The 25,577-nt window shown below is 41.8% G+C and overlaps 1 protein-coding gene across 1 annotated transcript; it reads left to right on the forward strand.

The window, feature by feature from the left end:
• On the forward strand, positions 1 to 24,465 carry LONRF1 (LON peptidase N-terminal domain and ring finger 1). The gene is made up of 12 exons (XM_077477434.1): positions 1 to 547; positions 5,171 to 5,289; positions 10,709 to 10,831; positions 11,488 to 11,646; positions 12,391 to 12,634; positions 13,382 to 13,472; positions 13,631 to 13,745; positions 13,924 to 14,045; positions 14,498 to 14,656; positions 17,471 to 17,633; positions 20,585 to 20,734; positions 23,056 to 24,465. The coding sequence occupies exons 1-12, from the start codon at positions 1 to 3 to the stop codon at positions 23,212 to 23,214; spliced, it is 2,151 nt and encodes a 716-aa protein (XP_077333560.1). The 3' UTR covers positions 23,215 to 24,465.
• The last annotated feature ends 1,112 nt before the right edge of the window (positions 24,466 to 25,577 follow it).

Below are 25,577 nucleotides of genomic sequence, written 5' to 3' on the forward strand. Positions count from 1 at the left end.
ATGAGAAGTGTCGGGGCGGGTCACATGACGCGGTGGCCGTACTGGTCTTTATGTAAGGAGTGTGTGGAGGAAGCAGACAAGGGAGTTCCGGGCTGGTATGAGCGGAGGGTACAGATAGTCATGTCCTCGCAGGACGGAGCTGTGTGCGGGGTGACCCCCGCTGTGAAGGAGGCCCGGGACACGGCGCCCCCGTTACAGCTGGACGGCCTGTTGGAGTGCTTGTTGCGGCAGTACCGGGGCGGTGTGGACGGGGGCGGCGGGACTAGTCTGCTGTGTCCGGGATGTGACGGCTTCCTCCGAGAACCGGTGACCGTGCAGTGCGGACACACCTATTGCTGGCACTGCCTGAAGGGGGAGCACCGGAGACGTTGTCGCCTGTGTCACGGAGAGCTCGGCCGCCCTCCCCACCGGAGCTGTGTGCTCCTCCGACAGATAACCGACAAGTATCACCCGGGGGGGAGCCGACTACACCGAGACATCACCCGGAGGATGGAGGACGGAGACCATCGGGGGGCGCTACACACACTCCGCCTGGCCATCCAGTCAGGTATGGGGGGGAGGTGGTGTCTGTCCTCATATATGGGGGGGTGTGGTGTCTGTCCTCATATATGGGGGGGGGGGGTGTGGTGTCTGTCCTCATATATGGGGGGGGGGTGTGTGGTGTCTGCCCTCATATATGGGGGGGGGGGGGGTGTGGTGTCTGTCCTCATATATGGGGGGGGTGTGGTGTCTGTCCTCATATATGGGGGGGGTGTGGTGTCTGTCCTCATATATGGGGGGGGGGGGTGTGGTGTCTGTCCTCATATATGGGGGGGGGGGGTGTGGTGTCTGTCCTCATATATGGGGGGGGGGGGGGTGTGGTGTCTGTCCTCATATATGGGGGGGGTGTGGTGTCTGTCCTCATATATGGGGGGGGTGTGGTGTCTGTCCTCATATATGGGGGGGGTGTGGTGTCTGTCCTCATATATGGGGGGGGTGTGGTGTCTGTCCTCATATATGGGGGGGGTGTGGTGTCTGTCCTCATATATGGGGGGGGGGGGGTTGGTGTCTGTCCTCATATATGGGGGGGGGGGGGTGTGGTGTCTGTCCTCATATATGGGGGGGGGGGGGTGTGGTGTCTGTCCTCATATATGGGGGGGGTGTGGTGTCTGTCCTCATATATGGGGGGGGTGTGGTGTCTGTCCTCATATATGGGGGGGGGGGTGTGGTGTCTGTCCTCATATATGGGGGGGGTGTGGTGTCTGTCCTCATATATGGGGGGGGTGTGGTGTCTGTCCTCATATATGGGGGGGGGGGGGGGGGTTGGTGTCTGTCCTCATATATGGGGGGGGGGTTGGTGTCTGTCCTCATATATGGGGGGGGTGTGGTGTCTGTCCTCATATATGGGGGGGGTGTGGTGTCTGTCCTCATATATGGGGGGGGTGTGGTGTCTGTCCTCATATATGGGGGGGGGGGGTGTGGTGTCTGTCCTCATATATGGGGGGGGGTGTGGTGTCTGTCCTCCATATATGGGGGGGGGGGGTGTGGTGTCTGCCCTCATATGGGGGGGGGGTGTGGTGTGTGCCCTCATATGGGGGGGGGGTGTGGTGTGTGTCCTCATATATGGGGGGGGTGTGTGGTGTCTGTCCTCATATATGGGGGGGGTGTGGTGTCTGCCCTCATATATGGGGGGGGGTGTGGTGTCTGTCCTCATATATATGGGGGGGGGTGTGGTGTCTGTCCTCATATATATGGGGGGGGGGTGTGGTGTCTGTCCTCATGTATATGGGGGGGGGGTGTGGTGTCTGTCCTCATGTATATGGGGGGGGGTGTGGTGTCTGTCCTCGTATATGGGGGGGGGGGTGTGGTGTCTGTCCTCGTATATGGGGGGGGGGGTGTGGTGTCTGTCCTCGTATATGGGGGGGGGGGGTGTGGTGTCTGTCCTCATATATGGGGGGGGGGGGGGTGTGGTGTCTGTCCTCATATATGGGGGGGGGGTGTGGTGTCTGTCCTCATATATGGGGGGGGGGGGTGTGGTGTCTGTCCTCATATATGGGGGGGGGGTGTGTGGTGTCTGTCCTCATATATGGGGGGGGGTGTGTGGTGTCTGTCCTCATATATGGGGGGGAGGTGTGTGGTGTCTGTCCTCATATATGGGGGGGGTGTGGTGTCATGTCGTCATGTATATGGGGGGGGGGTGTCATGTCGTCATGTATATGGGGGGGGGGGTGTCATGTCGTCATGTATATGGGGGGGGTGTCATGTCTGCCCTCATGTATATGGGGGGGGGTGTCATGTCTGCCCTCATGTATATGGGGGGGGGTGTCATGTCTGCCCTCATGTATATGGGGGGGGGTGTCATGTCTGCCCTCATGTATATGGGGGGGGGTGTCTTTCTTTCTTGCAAAGGGGGGGTGCCTCCACCCATGGGGTGAGCTTCCTTTTCACAAAATCTGTGAATGTTGTATCCCTTTTTATTCTGTGCAGCCCGGAACTTCTGAATGCCTAGGTAGGATGGCGTAGCGGTCGGCCACCTACTGCCTCCTGGAATGTTTGTCAACCCCCCCCCAGGAGGCAGTGCTTCAAAGGGCATGAAGCATAATGCAGTTCCCATGCATGTGTAGACCCACCGTGTGTCTGCACATACATGGGGCCAAAACCAGGCAGGAACAGAACTTTCAACATAGCGGTGCAAGGAAGACGACACTGGAGTCCATGGGCTAGTAAATGTTTGTATAGACGGATCAAAATGCGTCTGGTCCATCTGTGTGTGGCCAGTGTTTAGTCACATATGGCGACCCATTACAGTTGGCTACCCGCTGGCCTATGCATGCGCAATGCCGCTGTATGCGTTCCACCCCTGAGTCCAAGTTCAAGCCCCACCATCCAAGTGGACATAGAGCTTGTTTATATTTATGGCGAGCGAAGCGAGGCCGTGCCCGAAGCGCGTTGAGCCCGCGAGGGGAGCTTTGTTGGAACGCATATGGCGGCGTTGCGCATTCGCACTCCAGCGGGTAGCAAAATGTGCTGTGACACCAGCCCTGTTCAACAGAAGCTGGAAAAAACCCGTTGATCTGTGGTCAGTGATCAGTTTTCTGGCAGTAGAGTCCCTTCTGTCAGAATACAATATCCTGGGGGGAATCCTCCATCCTCCTCGCTTGTGTTGATGATCCTTTTTTTTCCATTCAGCCTGCCTCACTGATATAGGGCAGCCATGACATCAATGACAGTTGAAGAAGCTGCTAGGTGTGTTTAAATGTTTGACAGTTGAAGCAAATTTTGAGTCTTCCATAACATTTTGTATGGAGATGATCTGGTTGTATATGGAACAGGGTGGACTCCTTTTACATTTTTAAAGAGCGGCTGTCATCTCTGACCCGCTCTTGACTCCTCAACAGTCCCCTTCCCTTTAATGGGCCGGCTGGTGAATGCGGTGTTGGTAGTAGGTGAGTGGATGCCCGCTAGCAGGTGCTGCCATGATGGATCTGAACTGACAGGTGCTCTTTAAATGTAAGGACTTATTCTTGCTGGTAGTTGGGGAAACAATTTTGTTTGCAAATATTAGACTATTTAGAATAAGTGATCAGGTTAGTGAAACGGCGATATCGGGACCAATAAAATCATATAGTTTGTAGTGTACATAGATTTGCAAAACAATGGGATAAAGGAATATTCCAGAACTTTGGTTTATCTCATGGTTACTGTGAAATTGTGTGAATGCATCAATGCAGTGCATGTTATCTCAGCTTGCAGAGCTTGGATTCATTGAATGAGTTTACCAAAAATGTAAATATTGAATAATATATAGCCTCATGCTACCTAACTAAACTCCATGTCATGCTGAATAAACAAAATTTATTAATTTACCAAAAATAGAAAATGATCTATAGATTTATTTATTTTTTTTCTCCAAAGGCTTTTTATTAAAATTTAATAAAGATCAAAGAAATCGATTTAAATAATAAAAAAAAAAAAAAAAAAATTGGATTTTTTTTTTTTTCTTCACACTGGTTTGGAATATGTCAAATTTATTTTGGTCACCAAAGGGTTTGGGTATAATGACAATGAATACGGTAACTTAATGTGGTTCTTTGCATGGAATACAAATTCCTGCTCCTCCCCCCGCCGCCCCTTTCCATAGATCTTGGCCACTTCCTGCTTAGGCCAATGATGTCAAACATCTGCTCCTGTTGAATCCTGGGATATTTTAATCAGAAATCCCAGGTGTCTTCAGATGTGTTTTTAAAAGGAAAATTTATGAACTTCAACTTGACATTTGCTAGCCTTTGGAATGTGAGTACCTGTCTTGTCACAGGTTTAATGTGCCGATGAAAAGATTCCTTTTTATTTCATTGCATTTTTTTAATGAATTTTATGACTTCATAATGTTTCCAGTTCTGGTCAGATTTCCTTTAGTCTAGAAATAGAATATAATGGGGGAATATACAGATATAATACAAGCTTTCAGTGCAGTCATAGTAGCTTGTTGATTCACTTTCCTGCGTGTCTGTTGGTTTAGCTTTGTTTGCCAGGTTTGTGAATCGGAATGCTCTGCTTGCAGTGATAAGGAATCGGATAAAGAGATTGAAAAACATTCTCATTATTCTGCAATTGAAAGGCTATGCCCCTTTATGGTCACATGACTTGTGGTTATGAAACAAGCCACTTCTGATGTCATGAGTTACACAACGAGCATGCATACCTAACTGTTATACTGTTATGGAACGGGTAGAGGGGGAGGGAGCAGCCCACACTGCTGTGTGTTTGTCAGGGGTGGTAAAAACGTTCTTGGTAGGGAGCGAATCTATATATGTGCCCTCTGCTGATAATTGCACGGTCTCTTAAGGATAAGGCAGTGTTAGTACTGTAATCTGAGGTCACACACAGGCAGAGAAAAGTCTTAAATCTGTCACCTACTGTTTTTCCATCTTTCTTTTTACACCAGGTTAATAGTCCTTCCTTTTTTTTTTTTTTCTTTTTTTTTTCCTGTATACAATGAATACTTTGTATAGTAAAGCTGAGGCTTTAAATTTGTGTGTGTGTGTGTGTGTGTGTGTGTGTGTGTGTGTGTTTTTTATATATAATTATTCAAATTTATTTTTGGCTCATTTTGCATGAGAACTGACCATTAAAGCAAATACATGGCAAATGTCATAATTTATTGAAGTTTTATACATGTTTCGCCTTGCAGATCCTAATGATTTGATACTGCGTGTTTACAGAGCGGAGTCCTTGGCTGCACTGTTCGAATTTGGGAAAGCTCTTGAGGGACTGGACTTTGTCCTTTCAAAACAGCACAACTGGCCAGAGGTGACTATCCTATTTGTTCTGTTTTTATCAGTACTAATGTCATCCAAAAGAGATTTAAATTGCAATTCCAGGCTCTAAGCCTAAAACGGCTCGCATCCACCTTATGAATACCCTGTAGAAGGAAGCTGCTTATACTTTCCTATTCTCAGGGAGTTCTGGTCTGCTCATGTGATCAGCTCTTGGTGGCGGTCTTAGGGGAGAGAAGAGATGGTGCTCTCCTCTCCCCGGTAGCCAAACGTTGGTGAAATCACATAACCGGATTGGAGTGCACTGAGAATAGGCAAGTATAAACATCATGACTTTTTCTTCGTTTCTGTTATAAAATTTAGCAAATCATTTTTCTTCATAAATTATACTACTACATATCTTTGGTAAAAATAAGTACAAATTGGTGTATATTATTTGGTCTGTGTGAAAGTTATAGTACACAAGCTACTGTGCCAATATCTTAAAATTGATCACACCTGAAGGACTGACGGCCTATCTCATTTCTTGAGACCCTAACATGCCACAAGTACAAATAACCCCTTTTTGGAAAGAAGACATTCCAAGGTATTAAGAGGCTGGGTGAGTATTTTTTTTTTTTTTTTTTTTTTTTTTTTTTTTGAAGTTGTAATTTCTCCCCCCACAATTCTTTGCAAAATCAAGATTTTTTTTTTTTTTCTCACAAAATTGTCATATCAGGTTATTTCTCACACACAGCATATGTATACCACAAATTACACCCCAAAACACATTCTGCTATTACTCCCGAGTACAGCGATACCACATGTGTGAGACTTTTACACAGTGCGGCCACATACAGAGTCCCAACATGCAGGGAGCGCCATCAGGCGTTCTGGAGCACCCAGGCCAATTCTGACATTTCTCTCCTACATATAAAAATCATCATCATTTATTTGCTAGAAAATTACATAGAACCCCAAAACATTATATATGTTTTTTTTTTAGCAAAGAGCCTAGAGAATACAGTGGCGGTTGTTGCAAAGTTTTGTGCTTTTAAAAAAAAAAAAAAACGGATAAAGTATGCAAAAACATTGGGCTAAATGTGAAAGATGAAGTTATGCCGAGTAAATGGCTACCCAACATGTTGTCCTTCAAAATGGCACACAGTTGTGGAATGGCACCAAACTTCGCTACTTAAAAATCCCCATAGGCGAAGCTTTAAAATGTTGTTTTTTTTTTTTTATTGGTTACATGTTTTGAGTCACAGAGGAAGTCTAGGGCCAAAATGATTGCTCTCGCAAAAAAAAATGTGTGTGTGTATATGTATATATATATATATATATATATATATATATATATATATATATATGTATATGTATATGTATATGTATATGTATATGTATATGTATATGTATATATATGTATATGTATATATATGTATATGTATATATATATATATATATATATATATATATATATATATATATATATATATATATATATATATATATAATAATTATAAAATTTTTTAGCAATTTTGTGGAGGAGTGTGGCAGTGGGGTTTGTTTCAGATATGGCACCTCATCCCCAAGTATTTAGAAAAAAAGGGGTAATTTGGAAGAAGGGGGATTATTGTGATGCCTAGGTTAGTAATAGACAAGAAAATTTATTAAAAGACAAATTTATTTACAAAGAAAGAAAAATATAAAATGAAACAAGATACAAAATCACAGTAGTTATCAGAGAAATTGATACAATCAGATGGTCAAAAGCACATCCAATAACAACATTGGGCCAAGATGTTCTAAGTCTTGGTGTGCTGATGGGTCAAATCCTTCCTACATGTATCGCCATACAAACGGCTTCAAGAGAAATGGGATGAGACCACCATAAGAAGACAAATTCTATAAAGTAAAAAAAGAAACGACTACAAATTAAATGCAAAAATATGAACCCCAGTAAGTGCTGTGTAGATCAGAGGAATCCCACCAATGCTTGAAAAAACGCTAAATGTCATCCAAACCCCCATGCCTGATGGATAATATATGTAACCCGATAGGGGCCGAGCACATGTCGCGCGCGCACGCACGCACACACCTCCCCTCCTATCAGCTGTCTTGGCAGCACAGTGGTGTTGTGGTTAGCATTTTCACCTAGCAGCAATAGGGTCGCTGGTTCAAATACTGACCACGACACCATCTGCCTGGAGCTTGCATGTTCTCACTGTGCCGGTGTGGGTTTCCCCCGGGTACTCTGGTTTCCTTCCACACTCCAAAGATATGCTTAATTAGATCCTGTCGAAAAATTGGCCAAATGTGTGTATGTATATGTTTTTGTAAGCATGTCAGGACCCTATGGGGCAAATGCCGCAGATGGACACCAGTGGCAAAAAGCGACCTGAGGCGATTCAGTTTCCATAGGTAGCGATATACAAGTCATTCATTCATTCATTGGCTGTATGCCCAGGCTTCACTTCAGTGCTGAACAGGAAGAGCATCTCCTAACACAATGTGCACTTTCTAAACTGTATAAAATGATGAATGCAACAGATGCATGTAAAACTTATGTAGGGAGATTTTTTTTTTTCATCCCTGTGTATCATCGGAGGCTGTTCGCTTCACTGGGTATATGAGGGTTTAAATCCACTTTATACTCGAATAAGAACATGTGTGTTTTTTTTTTTTTTTTTTTTTTTTTTGGTCCGTTTTAGGTGTGTTCCAGTGTAGGAAAAATGCAGCATGTTCTACTTTTTTACTTATAGATCATGCCAGTATATTATCTGAGCTCCCAGGATGCCTGACATTGACATTTTTATTTACTATTTTACCTTTTTTTTTGTAGGGAACTTACTATTTTTCAGTGCTCTGTTTTAAGAGGATGAGGTACCAGTAACGCCTCAGAACAAGTTTATACTTGTTTGCTGCGATCTCCTTCCTACTTTTCTTATAAACTAAAAGCGAATCAAGTTTTTTTTAGATTTCAATAGAACATTGAAGGATTAGAACCCCTGACAGGTTTAAACCGTAATCTGTTATTGTTAGGAGTATTCACTTCCTAATTGTCCTGATCACCACTGTCACCAGAAGTAAAAGTGAGGGTAAACTTTTAAATGGAGCTGCCAACTGAACAAGAATAGAGGAAAATCCTCCAACTGGGTATTTTCTTCCTGTGACCTCAATGTGTCAAGATGTGTCAAATAGATGGATTGGTGTCTTTATTGAACCTTACCAACTATAAAAATGATATGTGATCAGTAGAAATCTCTGAACTCCAGTCAAACCAATAAAACCAATTGTGGCCACATACAGAGGCCCAAAATGCATAGAGCACCATCAGGTGTTCTGGCGCACCCAGGTCAATTCTGACATTTTTCTCCTACATGTAAAAATGTTCATTTATTTGCTAGAAAATTACATAGAATCCCAAATCATTATATATGTTTTTTTTTTTGCAAAGAGCCTGGAGAACACAATGGCAGTCTTTGCAAATTTTTATCTCACACAGTATTTGCGCAGGACGAGGAAGAGTAATAATTGATAGGTTCCATGAATTATCAGCTACTTGCAAGGATTGGGCCAGGGCTAACCCTTCAAAGTGTTAAGCAGGCCACTGTTGAGTAGGTCAGGTCATAAGGAGGTCCTTCACAGCCTGCGGGGCAAAAGAACAAGTGCTAGGCTAGTGGAAGGGTGGGGAAAGAAGTGCAAAAGGAGAAGAGAGAAGGTGGGGTGCAGAGTTCAAAGATCCCAGCAAGAAGGCATACTGCCATAACACTTGTATGTGTCGTGAACATTGATTCAAAGGAGGCTGTTCACATCTGCATTGTAAACCTAAAACCTTTTTTTTTTTTTCTCCATTATATGCTCTGTGTTTCCGAATAGAATAAAAGAAAATCACGTATAACGTATGTTTAAAAAAATAAATAAATAAATTCTAGTGGATGCAGACAGATGTGAGTTAAGCCTAAAAGTGAACTAACTCCAAATATCCCGACCACCCCTCCTGATCCCATTGCATGTAGCAGCAGTGATACCCCGTACTGCTGGTGCAGTGGTTTGTATGCTGCAATACATGCCGCAATGGCCCCAGAGGGTGTACTCCCCATACTGCTGGCAATGGCAGTCACTGGTTAGCGCGTAGCCATGTGACTGCACTGAGCGATAAGTGATTCTTTCTTCTGGAGCTCCTTACTGAGGCGGGAGCATCAGACACACCTCTTAGTCATTGTGCCAGACACGTGGCTGTGCTGGTCAATGAGCACATGCCATTGTCAAGATTATGGTGGCTACTCGAGCCGAGGCTGTGTATTGCAGTGTACGGACCGCTACAATGGAAAAGCAGGCCTCGTGTATGCGGGGCCAGGAGGGGTGGCCAGGATATTTGAGGTTGGTTGACATTTTTTATTTTTTTTATTTTTTTTTTCTCTTGTATACAGAGTATGCTGTACAGCAGGGATATGCAATTAGCTGTTGCAAGACTCTGAGAGCCACAAGCATGACACCCAGAGGCATGATGGGACTTGTAGTTTTGCAACAACTGGAGGTCCGCTAATTGCATATCCCTGATGTACAGTATATCTTTAAACTGCATTTTGTGCAATCTAAAATCTCCATTCCCAGGAGTACAGTCTGAGTGAGCCTTAAGGCTCTGGTGGTGTTTGTTTAATAGCAGTATGTGAATTAGACAGTACTTGGTACTCAAATTCAACTTGGTGCTATGAAGACCGTGAATTTGGGTTTGAAGGGTACACTAAGTGATTTGGAGATTTTTCTTATTAGCATGCAGATCTGCCAGCTCCAAAAGGGCCATGTTTTCCTTTTTCAGCAACCCTTTGCTTAAAGTGGAGGGCCACCCTGAAAAAAAAAGACAATTAAAATTGGAAAAAAATCTGAAAACAAAATGAAGAAATTTTTTTTTTTTTTTTGTTTTAACTTGCCAGAAATGCCTGTTGCTAGGCACATCATCCTAATCTGCCTCTTCCTCCTCCGCGGAGATCTTCTTTCTTCTCTCCTCCGTGCGCATCTTCAGGGTAATGGGTCGCGCTGTGTTCTGGGAACTGTGTGTCCCAGAACACAGCGCGTCCTATTCACAAAGCGCTGTGCGACTCGCGCATACGCAGTAGGAAACGGGCAGTGAAGCCACAAGGCTCCACTGCCTGTTTCCCTTAGATAGAATGGCGGCACCGGGAGCCGAGGGACGGGTCGGCCTCGGGCGGCCGACATCGCTGGCGCCCTGGACAGGTAAGTGTGCTTATTAAGTCAGCAGCTACAGTGTTTGCAGCTGCTGACTTTTAATTTTTATTTTATTTTTTTAAACCGGCCCTCCGCTTTAACACATTCACAGTGCAAAGCATACATTTTTGTTATTTGGAAATGTTGGAAAGTGAACACATCTGTTGTCAAATATGCTTTTAAAGGATTTTTATTTATATATAATCTTATTTTTGATTTATTTTTATTTTTTATTTTATTTTTAGGTGCACTACAGAAAAGCCAAAATACTACAAGACACGGGAAATCTGTATGAATCTTTAAGATGTTATCTTCAGTGCTTGGGACTAGATGAGGAGTTTCTATCTGCTAGAACAGAGATTGAAAAGGTACTGTGCCTGACTGAGTCTATTCCATTTATAGGTAAACTCCCACAGACTTTCATGTGGTGGTTTCCTGAGTACAAATTTGACTGAACTCAATTTAAATTTTAAACTGGTGTCTTTACACCTGTGGAGGGTGGGATGGTATAGGACAGACTTCCCGATCATGTGACCACTGATTGGCTGTCACAGTGGTAATACTTTCGAGAGTCAGTTCTGCTGGCTCCTAATGACTAGGGGCAGAGAGCTGCCTATGACAGCTCAGTCAGTGCTGGGAGTGTGCAGTGAGCACACTTGAAGCTCAGAAACCACATCTGTATTTGTGTGGCCATTAAAGCCCACCCTCTTTGTCCGCACATATGCTTTATGTGGACCGCACGAGGATCACGTGGATGAATTGTGGGTCAATAGTAGGAGTCCAGTGAAATGGTGCAGAAGGGGGTGGGGGTACATACCATTACACACAACTGTTTGGTGCTGTATCCCAAGAACAAAGTTCAACTTCAGCTTTGGGTTTTAAAAAAATTAAAATTAAAACCCTTGTGCTTTTAGTGAGAATTGTAAATAAAAAATAAAATAATCTTCAATGTATATGTACTATTATAGATGCTTTAAAAAGAACTGAAGTGAGCCTTTATCTTTGTATATTGTTCACTATGCAGATTCTATGTGACTTCCTCTCACCTGGACAAGAGACGGTTGAAGGTATACTTAAGGATCTTGAAATGACAACTTTGCCAAATTTACCATTGAAACCTTTTGTGTTGGGATCAGACAAGAGTGAAACTACATATCATCATATTCAGCCAAGTCTGGAGCAGGTATTATGAGAATTTGTTTTACTTTATCACAAATATTCCCCTTTAGCAATTTTAGTTTGGCATTTCCTATAAGTAAGTGTGCACCACTTCTTCCTTCTCCCCCCAGAATCCCCTTAATTTTGACATGCCTGGTTTTACTGCAGAGGACATTTTCTATACCACAAGGCTGTGTACGATCAGCTATAAAAAGCTTTTAAAATATTTAAACCTAAGATTTGAAAAAAGTGCAGTAGACCTCTGCTTACACCTTGTTTTCAGGTGTGTTCTCCCCCCACTTATTGCTGGGCCTGCAACTATCAACCAATCGACTTCTCTGCAACCACGCTGTCGGGTATTCCTTGCTCGTAGGCACTACAGGCTATAGCCAGCACAGTGTATCCACATAATGTGGATGAGTGAATCAAGCCAGTGTTTGGGGTTGTGGGTTTTTTTTTTTTTTTTTGCTCAGGCCACTGGTTGAACTAAAAAAAAAGTGACTGAAGCCTGTGCAGTCCCTGCTCTACTCTGCCTGTGGTGGGCACAGGGAGCAGCACGCGCCACTACCCTGAACTTCAGGTTGGAGGGGAGTGGCACTGAGGGCCTGGAGCTGGCAGGTGTGGGTAGATCCATTCTTTTGGCACAGATATTAAGAAAAAATGTACTGGGTGACGTTGCACTGCTTGACATTACTCAGTTTATCAAAAGAGAAAATTGGGTTTAATGCGGCTTTTTAGGTCAAGGTCTTAATCTATTTTTTCTTTTCAGGATGAAGGTACAGAAGGATCAGTGAAGTGCACCAGCACATCCAGTAGCAATTTACACCGTGCACAGTCTGTGCACATCCTGCACTTTCATGAAACTGCCAGCGAAGATGGCTTAAAAAGGGTGTCCTCAGAGCCTTTCCTATCCAGCAAGGAGAATGGCATATTACTTAAAAGAAAGTTCTCCCTTTCTGAGCAAGACACAAATGTGTGTGAAGATGGTCCAAAGAAACACATAAAGCAAGGAGGTAAGAACCTGGATGTCTGACCAAGACCATCAATGCAGATCAGAAAAGTGTCTAAGGGCACTTTCACACTGAATTTTTAAAGTTTTTCATAAGAATGCCTCCCTTTTTTAAATCCTATGGAACTCTTCAAACCAGTCAGCTGCATTTTTTAAAAGTCCTGCTTATATCTATATTTTTGGTGCGTTTTTTTTTTTTTTTTTTTTTTTTTTTTTTTTTTTTTTTTTTTTTTTTTATAAACCAATTCTCATTAATGAATTGAACTTGTCAAAAAACACACTGTGGTCGTGTTTTTTCGGCACATTTGAGCCACGTGTGCATGCTGGAAGTCGGGCCACCAGTGCAGTGAGGTCATCGGTCTCGTCTTCTATTAGTGTTGGTTACAGCACTGTGCAGTACAATAGAGCCCGGGTGGCTTTCTCTGCTGGCCCTTCCTCTACTTGGAGCTGCTGTTAGGTGATTACAGAAGACTGAATTCAGAGCGTGTTTGTGTTTTGCTGAAGTTCACCTTTAAAAGATAAGTTCCTTTTTTTTTTTTGCAGCATGTTGCACCCATATTCAGTGTGTACCATGTTACAAATGCACTGGCCTCCATTTAGTCAACTTCTGCTTTTTATTAAAATCATGCAACATTACTGTACAGTGAGTTGTAATATATATATATATATATATAATTTTTTATCATCCATTTTAATGTTAATTTAGAGGGGAGAAAACTTTATTATATTTTTTTTTTTTTCTCCCTCCTAGAAATGTCCAATCCAGCCATTTCATTAGCTGACAACGCTATCCTAAATGCCTTGATTGATGGAAGTGATTTTGAATGCTCCCTTTGTATGAGGTTAGTAACATACAGATTTATTTATCTTACACAAGGAATACAGGGACACTGTTGGACAATCTCAATTATGTCTCTGCAACAGTTGATTATTGTGTTTGTCTATGTATTGACATCGTTTTTATTTATTTTTTATTTATTTTTTTACAATGTGCTTTCAGGTTGTTTTATGAACCTGTTACTACGCCTTGTGGACATTCCTTCTGTAAAAAGTGTTTAGAGCGCTGCCTGGATCACACACCTCAGTGTCCCTTATGTAAACAGAGCTTGACAGAGGTAAGATTTAATGATACGGTTTGTTTCCTTATGTTTCATTTCAGTAAATATAGTACTGCCTTGTAATGTAGTCTTGTTAAGTGATGGTGTGAAGAGAAAATTTATATGTCAAAAACTCATTTTTTATTTAATTTTTTCCTTTTTTTTTTATTTTTTTTTATTTTTTATTTTTTTTTAGTATCTAGCATGTAGAAGCTACAATGTGACCTACTTGCTGGAAGAATTAATCAAGCAGTATCTTCCAGAACAGCTGTTGGAGAGAAAAAGAATACATGAAGAAGAAACACTTGAACTATCAAAGTAAATATTGTGCTGTTTATTTGATTTTTCAAGCTGTCAATATGTCTAATTGCAATCAGATTTCCCCCTTAACATATGGCTCAGCCATTTCCTTTCATAAAAGTGAATACTAGGCTCTGTCATGATTGCACTGGTGTCTAGACTGAAGAGGGAAGTCAAATCTAGGATAAAGCAGGACCCCATAACCATGCACTGAAATTTTGTAGGAGTTAATAGTTGTTTTCTTGTCCCATAAGCAAGAAGTTTGGCTTTTAATTTTTAACTGTTAAAAACACTAGACTATTTTTATATCTTGTCACCCCATTTCTTAGACCTGTTCATTTTTGGTTACCAACAGTTGGTTTATGCATTCATGCTGGGTGGTATATATAATTATTATTTTATATTTTGGCCTGTTAAAATGGACATTTTGTTAATGTTGCATTAAATTTTAATTTTCTTTGTTCATTTAGTTTAACTCAAAATGTGCCTGTGTTTGTATGCACAATGGCATATCCTACTGTGCCTTGCCCACTGCATGTTTTTGAACCTCGGTATCGGCTGATGATTCGAAGGTGTATGGAAACTGGTACAAGGCAGTTTGGAATGTGCATCAGTGATCCAGAGAAAGGGTATGTGGCTTTAGTTAATTTGTGTTTTACGTAATATGAACTTTAAACTTGTATGAAAGCAGAAAATACATTCAACACTTTGTGCTAAATTGTGATTTATGTTCTACAAACATTTATTAGTTAAATCCAGCAACAGACTTATGACCCAAACTTTACCCATCATGGTGGGCTATGCCCCTTTGGACCCTAAGGGACACTATACTTCCTGGGCTTCACTGCCCCTGGACTGTACAGCACTCTAACCTAAAAACACTTTGGTTAGTAATAACTGCACAAAGTTTTGCATCTGCAGGGTCCAGTGCCCTCTGGCCACAATTTAGGCAATCTCTGCTTAAATGCCCAATCCAATGGTAGCAGAGACCAGGTACTATCTATCGTGGCATCCCAGCTGTAGGAATGGATCCAGACTACCAATCTGATGCCTGCTGAAATCAATTGAGAACTTGGTACTACCATGCTGAGAGCTGCACTCAATGACCATCACCTTCAGACACTGGTGAAAAAACTGTGAGGAGCAGCCTGTATCTTTTCTGTCCGTGTCCATTCCCCTATAGGTGGCGGAATGAGGATAATGGAGAAATTACCAAAGAGAGAAACTACATCTGCACACAAAAAATAAATTGCTCCTCAAAATGTTTACTTGCCATAATGTCCTGTACACATGGTCGGGCATGGTAGTAAGGCTCTTTTAAGAGCGGGTTGCTGTTAGGCTGCCATGGGTGTCATCCTGGTGTTCTCCATTAAGGGGCAGTGGTACATTGTTACAGGTCTTGTAATGCTACACCCTGTGTAACACCTGGGGCACAGGTGCGTGCGTGTGTGTGTCTATGTAATAAAATATAATATATATATATATATATAAATTTTTTTTTTTTTTTATTCCCTGACAAAAGTCTTGTCGTTTGTGTACAAATTGACCTGAAGTGCAGCTAAAATATATTTCTAATCAAGATTTTGTTACAAGAAATGGGTCATTTTAATCCCAACAGCTGTTGTAGTAATGTTTCAGTGCAAAACGAAACTGACCAAAAAGTATTCTAATATTCACAGCTTGGTAAAGCCCATTGAGTCAATTTTTGCCAAGACATAAGTGTTGTCGCCTTGTTATATGAGCTTCACCTGTGACTAATAATGGATCAATTAGGTCTCAGGTGTGTATAAAAAAACACCAGTACACTAGACCTTCTCAACTGCAACTAGACCTCTGCAAACATGCCTAAGATTCACCCGGAGACTAAAGTGTTGATTATCAAGAGGCTGAAGACCAGATCCACTGCTGATGTGGCAGACACCTTCAATGTGTCTGTGTCAAGTTCAGAGGATAAAAAAAGATTTGAAGAGACTGGAGACATTTTGGACAAGGCCAGGTCAGGCCGACCCTGCAAGACAACTGCTCGAGAGGACCGTTTGTTGACTCGAAAAATCCAAGGCCAACCCATTTTCCACTGCAGCAGAGCTCCACGAGACCTGGTCACCTGAAGTCCCTGTGTCAACCAGAACAGTTTTTCGGATTCTGTCTCGAAATGGCCTCCATGGTCGAATCGGTGCCCATAAGCCAGCACTAAACAAGACAACTGAAAAGCCGTGTGGTGTTTGCCAAGGGCCACAGCCTGCTGAAAGGATGGACTTTTGAAAAGTGGCAGAAGGTGGATTTTTCAGATGAATCTTCTGTTGAATTACACCACAGTCGCCGCAGATATTGCAGGAGACCTACTGGAACCCGCATGGAGCTGAGATTTACCCAGAAAACAGTGAAGTTTGGTGGAGGCAAAATCATGGTCTGGGGTTACATCCAGTATGGGGGTGTGCGAGGGATCTGCAGGGTGGAAGGCAACATCAATAGTCTAAAATAAAAAGAAATCTTAGCTACCTCTTATATTCCCAACCCTAAAAAAGGCCAAATATTGCAGCAGGATGGTGCTCCATCGCATACTTCCATCTCCACATCAAAGTTCCTTAAGGCAAAGAAGATCAAGATGCTCCAGGATTGGCAAGCCCAGTCACCAGACATCATTGAGCATATATGTGGTGTAGGATGAAAGATGAAGCATGTAAGACGAAACCAAAAAATATTGATGAACTCTGGGAGGCATGCAAGACTGTTTTCTTTGCTATTCCTGATGACTTCATCAATAAATTGTATGAATCCTTGCCAAACTGCATGGATGCTGTCCTTCAACCTCATGGAAGTCGTACAAGATTTTAAATTTGGATCTCTCAGCACCACTACTTAATTTGCTGACATACTTTTGGATTTTCAGTAAAGTTGTTCAATTTCTGTATAGGCGACAACTTTTGTCTTGCCAAAATTTGACCTGTCTGTCTTGATTAAATGATAAATCCTTTTTTTTCAGTGAAATAAATTTTTCAGTGCATTAAACATCATTTGGGAGGGCTTTAGCTTTTCATGAGCTATTTCTAACACCAATTGATTGATTAAAAGTCCGGTTACTAGCAGGAGTTTCTACAAAATAGAGAAGCGACAAGACTTTTGTCAGGGACTAATATATAATCGCCTTAAATCAAAGAAATATTCTGCCCCAATTTGTACCTGATAAGACTCCTACTAACACCTCTCTTGTGGTCTCAAGTTGAGCTCTAAACTTGTGTGTTGGGTGTGTTTGTTTTTTTTTTTTTTTTTCTTTTCTTTTCTTTTCTTTTCTTTTTAAGGATTTGTTAATGTTTACGAGCTGTATTAAATTACTAGTTGTTCATCTTTAAAAAAATTCTCCTGGATTAAATTTTTTGTCTTTTTTTTTATTTTTTTTATTTTTTTTATTTTTTTTTTTTTTTTTTTTTTTTTTTTTTCTCTAGTTTTGCAGACTATGGTTGCATGCTGCAGATCCGGAATGTCCATTTCTTGCCTGATGGTCGTTCTGTAGTTGACACTATTGGTGGAAAGAGATTTCATGTTTTAAAAAGAGGAATGCGAGATGGTTATTGCACTGCAGACATTGAATATCTAATCGACATTCAGGTACTTTTTTTTAAACTGCTGTTTTCACCATAATCTCAGTGATAACGGTTAGTCAGTTTCAATGTCTGGGAACCCCAGACAAACTGGGAGAGCTGCTAGTCTTCAATGTAAAACAGCCCTGCTTTCCAAAGACTATGCTTTGGAGGATTTTGATTGCTGTGCAGCAGAGTGCCAGTGTTCAACTCCCTCATTAAAGCTCCAGGTATGATCTCAACCACTTCAATACTGGGCATTTATACACCCTTCCTGCCCAGACCAATTTTTAGCTTTCAGTGCTCTCAAATTTTGAATACCAATTACTCAGTCATGCAACACTGTACCCAAACAAAATTTTTTTTTTTTTTTTTTTTTTTTTTTTTTCCATACAAATAGAGCTTTCTTTTGGTGGTATTTAATTACCACTGGTTTTTATTTTTTGCAACATAATTGAAAAGAGTGAAAAAATTTAGAAGAAAACTTTTTTTTTTTTTTTTTCTTTTTTTTTTTTTTTTTCCGTTTCCATGATAACATTTTGCAAATAAATTTTTCATAAATTTGGGCCAACGTTTATACTGCTACATCTCTTTGGTAAAAACCCAAATTAGTGGATAATATGTTTAGTCTACAAGCGATGGTGTAAACCACTGAAAATTGATTACACCTCTCATTTCTTGAGGCTCTGAGATGTCAGGAAAGTACAAATACTCCCCAAAGTACCCCTTTTTGAAAAGTAGACAGTCAAGGGTATTTAGTAAGAGAGGCATGGTGAGTTTTTTTTATTTATTTATTTTTTTAAGTTTGTAATTTTTCCCCACAACTGAATTAAATTAAGAATTGTTATTATTTATTTTTATTTTCTCACAAAATGGTCCAAGCTATTTCTCACACACAGCATATGCATACTTCCAATTGCACCCCAAAATACATTCTGCTACTCCTCCCGAGTATGGCGATGCAGTGTGTGTGTGTGTGTGTGTGTGTGTGTGTGTGTGTGTGACTTTTACACAGCCTGGCCACTAGGTGTGCAACGGATCAAAAAAATCACGGATCAGATCGTTCCTCGGATTCGGATAATTTTTCGGATCAGCAAAAGAAGAAAACGACAAGACAAATCTTGTTACACCCACTGGAGTTTTAGATTTCAGTTATTTTCAACACAACTGAGCTTATATGCTTAAATACAGTATTTGTAAATCCAAAGGACTGTTTATATGTTCAATTTTAAAATCGGCAGCAAACCTGCTGACCTTCCATGGTTGCTAATGTGACAGAACACCTCTGATTTTCACTTTTAACTAAATGTGAAAATCAGAGGTGTTCTGTCACATTAGCAACCATGTAAACCATCTAAAACTACGTTGGGTGTAACAAGATGTCCGCTTGGGCCCCTTCTCACTATCATTACTGTGCAGGAGTATGAGGTGTAGCAAGATGGTGGTGACGAAACGCCACTTCCTGACGAGACAGCCGCCTCCGGGTGTGCCAAGATGGCCGCCGCTTCAGGGGTAGGCCGAAGCCGTGGTCTTTCCAAAGCCACGTGATCAGCGGATCACGCAGTGTGCCTATCCGAACAGGGTGACCCGTTCGGATCAAAGATCGGTGACGATCCATTGCGCCCCTACTGGCCACACAGGTCCAACATGCAGGGAGCACCATCAGGGGTTCTAGGAGCATGAATTACACCTCATATTTCCAAACTACATATTACATTTGTGAAGGTCCTGGAGCGGTGGAATTGCCCACAAAATGACCGCATTTTGGAAAGCAAACACCCAAACGTCTATTCTGTGAGGCATAATGAGTGTTTTTGAACGGTTCGTTTTTTATTATTTTTTAACAAAGTGGTCAGTTTATAAGATATTTCTAACTCCAAAGCATGTATATAGCAAAAATTACGCCCCCAAAACACATTCTGCTACTCCTGAGTATGGCAATACCACATGTGGGAGACTTTTACGCAGCCAGTCCACATACAGAGGCCCAACATTGAAGTAGTACCTTCAGGCGTTCTAGGAGCATAAAGTACACATCTCATTTCATGCCTACATATCACACTTTTGAAGGTCTTTGAGCACCAGGACCGTATAATGACTGCATTTTTGTAAAGCAAACACCCCAACATATATTCTGTGAGGCATTGGCTGCAGATAGGTACTCTGGACAGTGACTGGCACGCTGATGGGTGGTGATGGGTCCTCTATTATTAGGGAGGGTGCAATCCATGTGGTTGGTGTACATTGTAAGTGGTAACGAGATGTTACCGCAATCTCCTTCTCACACACGATCGGTGTGTGAGGAAGAGAACCCGGTAACATCTCTTTACAGCGGTTTGTTGACTGATTCTCTGATTGTGATTGGACACAGCCAGTCACTTGGTAAATAGCCAAATTCTTTGGCTTTTTACTGCGATCAGGGTTGGGCTTTGTCAGGGTGGCTAGCCTCGTCCCCGATCGGCACGCCCGTTCACATGGACAGTACATGTGACCGGCTTGGACACAGCCGGTCAAGTGGTAAAGAGCCATTTTTTTTTAATTGGCTCTTTACATGGATCTGGGATGGGTTGTGTGTGAGGGACACTCCTCATCCCCGATCGCCACAAGAAACCGAGGGCGCCATGACGCCCGCCCAGGATCGGAAATCCCATTTGCGGACATCATGACTATAGCCCGGTAGTAAAGTGATTAATGGCATACTTGCTTTGATGCCCCAAGGGACTGCTGTTGAAGTTGGCAGAAAATGGTTGCTCCGTTGCACACAGACTGTTGCTCACTTGGCATTGCTGCTATTCACAGAAAGCTGTGTGTGTGTGGGGTTTGTTTGTTTGTTTTTTTGTAGGTGTGTACAGGGCATTTCTATGATTTGCCATGGCAGAGAGAACTATAGTAGTAGTGGGCTTGACAGTAATTACTTTGGGAATGTATTGTATAATGCGGTCTACTGTATTTATGTGTTGTATTTTGTGTATAATTCAGGTTGATATGGAGGAAGTCCAGCAGCTCCAGGAGCTCCATAATGCGGTCTACACTCAGGCCTGTCGCTGGTTCCAGAATCTGAGATACAGGTTCCGAAGCCAGATCCTGCATCATTTTGGCTCCATGCCGGAGAGGGAGGACAACATACAGGTTTGTCTTTGACTTGAATGTCCTACGCTATAGTCTTGGTTTTCTTCTTGAGAACGGATAGCCCTTTCATTTGGACCAGGTAGACTGTTGCATTAAAAAGTTGTTGTAAAGCCAATCTGTAGTAAAGTTGATGTTTTTAAGGACTGTACAACAGACTCCTTCATACAAGGAAAAGTCTGTGCAATAGATAAAAAGCTTGCTCTACCAGAGAACCTTGGGAGTACAAATAAGATTTCTCAGTGTCAGCCATGCAGCATCATACGTGTGTGTGTGTGTTTCGGTGTGGTGTGTGGGTTTTTTTATTATTTAGCCTGTATCAACTTTTCTTTGTGCAGCCCCAGATGGCAATAACCCTCAACAATGGGTTCTATCCCTTCACTCTAGAGTGCGAGAGATTTTTTTATTTATTTTTTTGGCTGGTTGTATTTCAGTAAATCCATTAAAGAACTATTCTCTAAAAATCTTCATCTGTGAATGAACTATAACCTTCTGTGGCTGCCATTGAGAGATATTTGGTGTTGTCTTATTGATAATATACAGGATTTATAGCCCACAGTTTGGGACAGTGCTTTACAATGTTAGGGCAAACCCTACAGTTAAAATACAGGAGGGATTAGAGGACCCTGTGTGTTAGAGCTTACAATCTAGGAGGGAGGGTCAAGTGATTCAAAAGGTAAGAACTATGGGGGCTGTGCTGATAGAGAAAATAAAAGCACAGTTGTTAGGTGGAGGTAGCATAGGCTTCTCTGAAGAGAAGTTTTCTGGGATTGCCGAAAAGCAGATTGAGTTGGTTGGACAGGTTTGGGGTAGGGAATTCCAAAGGATGGGAGAAGTCTTGTAGGTGAGGAGGTGACCGAGAGCTGGAGGCCTTGATGGGAACGAAGAGAACTATTTGGTTGGTATTTTGAGACTAGGTTAATGATGTAGCTGGGGGCAGAGTTGTGGATGGCTTTGCAAGTTATTCTTGGTACTTTGAATTTAATTTGTTGGGTGAGCAGAAGCCAATGGATGGATTGGCAGAGAGGGGTAGTGGGCACTAATTGGTTTGTAAGGTGGATGAGTCTGACAGCAGGATTCATGATGGCCTGAAGGAGGGGGGATAGCCTGTGTGAGGGTAAGCCATTGAGGAGTTAGTTGCAGTAGTCAAGGGATAACCAGGGAGTAATCTAGGACAGTGATGGTGAACCTTGGCACCCCAGATGTTTTGGAACTACATTTCCCATGATGCTCAGGCACTCTGCAGTGTAGTGGAGCATCATGGGAAATGTAGTTCCAAAACATCTGGGGTGCCAAGGTTTGCCATAACTGATCTAGGAGCTTTATGGTGTCAATTGCTTAGGAAGGGGTGTATTTGGGAGATGTTGAGGCAGCAGGGATTGGATATGGGGCTGAAAGGATAATTCAGGGTCCAGGATACCCCCTGACATGTGGGTATGGGTTGATGGATGTAATGAAGTGAGCTGAGAGGTAAAGGGTGCATCCCATGGCTTTTGATATAATTTATACTCTGATAACGCCCAAATCTATCAGTTGACCCAGGGAGGAGGTGTAGATTGAGAATAGGAGACGTCTAAGAACAGAACCTTCAGCAGTTCCCTGGGTTTCACATAAATGGATGGTTATTTTCTGAAGTAGATTGACTCCAGTATGCATGCTGCAGAGTGGCACTCAGGAACAGAAGGTGTACCCAAGGATGCAGGCTGCCAACATTTACAACAGATTATCTTTCCCCTTTACCCCTTTTAAGGAAAGTGTCATGTGTTTCTTTCTGCATTGCTCTTTTTGATACATATATTTGTATAAGACATGTGACGATCAGACTGCAAAGTTTTTGGTGGTAATACAGGATACAGCAAAATTTGGGGGGAAAAAATATTCATCGGCCATTTAAAGCTGCATTCTGGTCTAAACAAATGTCTAAATACAAGAGTCATATGTATACAGATGTGCAGTAATCCTGTGTGAACTGTTGCCTCTGTACAGAATCTCAATGAAGAACATTTACTGCTGCTCTCCCTCTTTGCAGAGTGCTTGGTCTTTTTATCTGTCCCTCTTGTAGTTTCTGCAGGCAGCCTGTAGTGGGCAGAGGCTGCTGGGACCTTCCCAGGACCCTGCTCTCGGGCATAAGCTTAGAACAGCACAGTGTCGCCACGACTTTTTTTAGAAAATAATATAATATCTAAGTGTACTTCTTCTTTTTTTTTTTTTTTTTTTTTTTTTTTTTTTTTTTTTGCATTGAGAAATGGTTTCTGTTGAGCATTTAAATAATATGTATACAAATACTATTATCTAATATCTAAGCTTGTAATTTACATTTTCAGGTAGCCCCAAATGGACCAGCCTGGTGCTGGTGGCTTCTAGCTGTATTGCCTGTGGATCCCCGGTATCAGCTCTCAGTTCTGGCCATGAGCTCACTACAGGATCGTCTCCTGAAAATCCAGCACATATTGACTTATTTTTCAAGAGACCAATCCAAATGACTAACCGCCTGGAGCTTCCTGAAAACGTACCCAGCCCTGACTGTGATCACAGCTGCATTTTTTGCTGTCTTTGCACATTTGACATTTGCTTGAGCAAATTGGACTATTGTGGATCTCCACCAGCTGGAACTACACGTTCTAAATAAGAAAAGTGTGAAAAAACTTAAGGCTTTTTTTTTTTTTGAGTTACAAAACTTGTTTTGCACTATGTATAAAGGTTTTTTATTTTTTAATATGTAAATTAACTTTATTTTGAATTGATGATACTTCCAAGTGTCGTTTTTTGCTGCTTTCAGTCCATGATATTGTGAATGGAGATTTTCCCTACATGGCTGTGTTTTTCTGATTTTATCTATGCAGTATTTGTGTCTTAGCTGTTGGTTGTTAATATCTCTTAAAGGATATTGCACATATTTGATTTTACATTTATGTGGCAATTTTAAAGAAAAATTATTAGAAACTTAAAGTGGAGTTCCACCTATTTTGACATGTTTGTTCGCAGGGCCTACCCGCACTACAGTTGGAAATATATATTTTTTTAAATGTATGTAGGCGGCACTTCCAGTCCCAGGCACCTAGGTGATTCCCAATGAGTGGGTTGGGTTATCCATGTCGTCTATCCCAGGAGTTTTTGCCAATCAAAATTAGTTATTGGACTTCCCAGGTTGCCATAACAACTGGCTGGGAACTTCTGCTGATGGTGCCATTACTATGGCAACCTATAATCAACAGTGCATGGCACAGTGTCTTTACTGCACAGGTGTGGCACATGCTGGGTATCCTGGAAATGGGAGTGGGCTGTTGCTTCTCATGCAAGTAATTTAAGATTTATGACTACAGCACATGAAGACACTTCTTACAATATCCAAATTATACAGTAGGAATAAGAATCGAGGGGTAGCGTTTATTTAAAAAAATTCATAGCAGACTGGAGTGCTACTTTAATGGGTAATGTACATGTTCACAATTTGAGTAGACCCCATGTGTTGGTTTACACAAAGCTGCAATTAATTGTGTGGTACAAAGGAATCTTATTATTTACACAAATAATATAACTGGGTTAATTTCTACTTCTCAGGTTGAACTGCACTAAGTGATTGTTTATCAGGTCTGAGCCTGTATTCCAGATTTGTCTTTTGTTTTTGTTTTTTGGGCACTAGCACTATGACTGACTGACTTAAATCTAAGCCTATTTACTCTGCAATGTCTCCTGAATTGCTAAATAATCAGAATAAAGGTCCCTCTTACATGCCCCCTGCTATGTGTTGCATTATACAAATCCATTCACTTTGAATGTACAGCAATGATTTTATTTTTTGTTTTCTGTTTGTGTGCTGCATACCATTGTAGATGACCCAAGAGTGCCATGTAGTGTGAACCCAGCCTATGGCTTTTTGTACACTGGCATCCGTTGTGACTCAATTGCTAACATTTTCATGTAAGCTTTAACATGTTAACACAATTCCAAAAGCCATTGAGTCTTTTAACCACTTCAGCCCTGAAAGATTTCCCCCCTTAATGACCAGGCCATTTTTTGCGATATGGCACTGCATCGCTTTAACTGAGAATTGCGTGTTCGTGTGACATTGTACCATGAAAAATTACACACACATAGTTTGTTTGTTTTTTGGTGGTATTTGATCACCTATGCAGGTTTTTTTTTTTCTTTATAAACACAAAAGCAACAATTTTTTTGAAGGGGGGGGGGGGGGGGTATATATATATATATATATATATATATATATATATATATATATATATATATATATATATATATATATATATTTATTTATTTTTTACCTAGTAATGGCAGCAATCTACGAATTTAATTTATTTTTATTTGTTGGGACTGATTACTGTGTAAATGTCACTGGCCAGGAAGGAGTTAAATTTAGGGGGCGATCAAGGGGTTAAATGCGTTTCCTCATCTGTTTCTAACTGTTTGGGAATGTGACTGCCTGGAGAAGGAGACATATCGCTGTTCCTAATTACTGGAAACAGATGTTCTGTCTCTCCTCTCAGAACGGGGGTATTTGTGTTTTTTACATACGCAAATCCCCATTCTGGCTCTCGTGCCTGCAATTGCAGGTGGCTGGCGGATATCATGGCCACGCACATCGGGTCCAGCAAGTGTGCGCACCTTCTATGGCTCTTAAAGGAGCTGATGTATCAGTATGGCGATTCACAGGAAGGAGCCGACCTGCTGCTGTATAATGAAGGCGGCTGGGTGGAAAGTGGATACATCAGTTTTCCCTACATTAATACCTGGTGATCCTGCCATGATTCTTCTTCAGGTACTTCTTTTGTATGGCTTCAATTTATGCCGAATTGTACATGTTCCATCCTCCAGTGATTACATGTGG

Source organism: Lithobates pipiens, unplaced genomic scaffold (genome assembly GCF_037356315.1).
Source record: "Lithobates pipiens isolate NorthernLeopardFrog02 unplaced genomic scaffold, aLitPip1_a1.2 Scaffold_13, whole genome shotgun sequence".
NCBI classification, from domain to species: domain Eukaryota; kingdom Metazoa; phylum Chordata; class Amphibia; order Anura; family Ranidae; genus Lithobates; species Lithobates pipiens.

Bases quoted from the DNA above. Each gene is read 5' to 3' on its own strand.
- LONRF1 (XM_077477434.1), top strand. From the start codon at position 1: ATGAGAAGTGTCGGGGCGGGTCACATGACGCGGTGGCCGTACTGGTCT. The intron at 548-5,170 runs GTATGGGGGGGA...TTCGCCTTGCAG, and splicing joins CCGCCTGGCCATCCAGTCAG to ATCCTAATGATTTGATACTG. The intron at 20,735-23,055 runs GTTTGTCTTTGA...TTACATTTTCAG, and splicing joins AGAGGGAGGACAACATACAG to GTAGCCCCAAATGGACCAGC.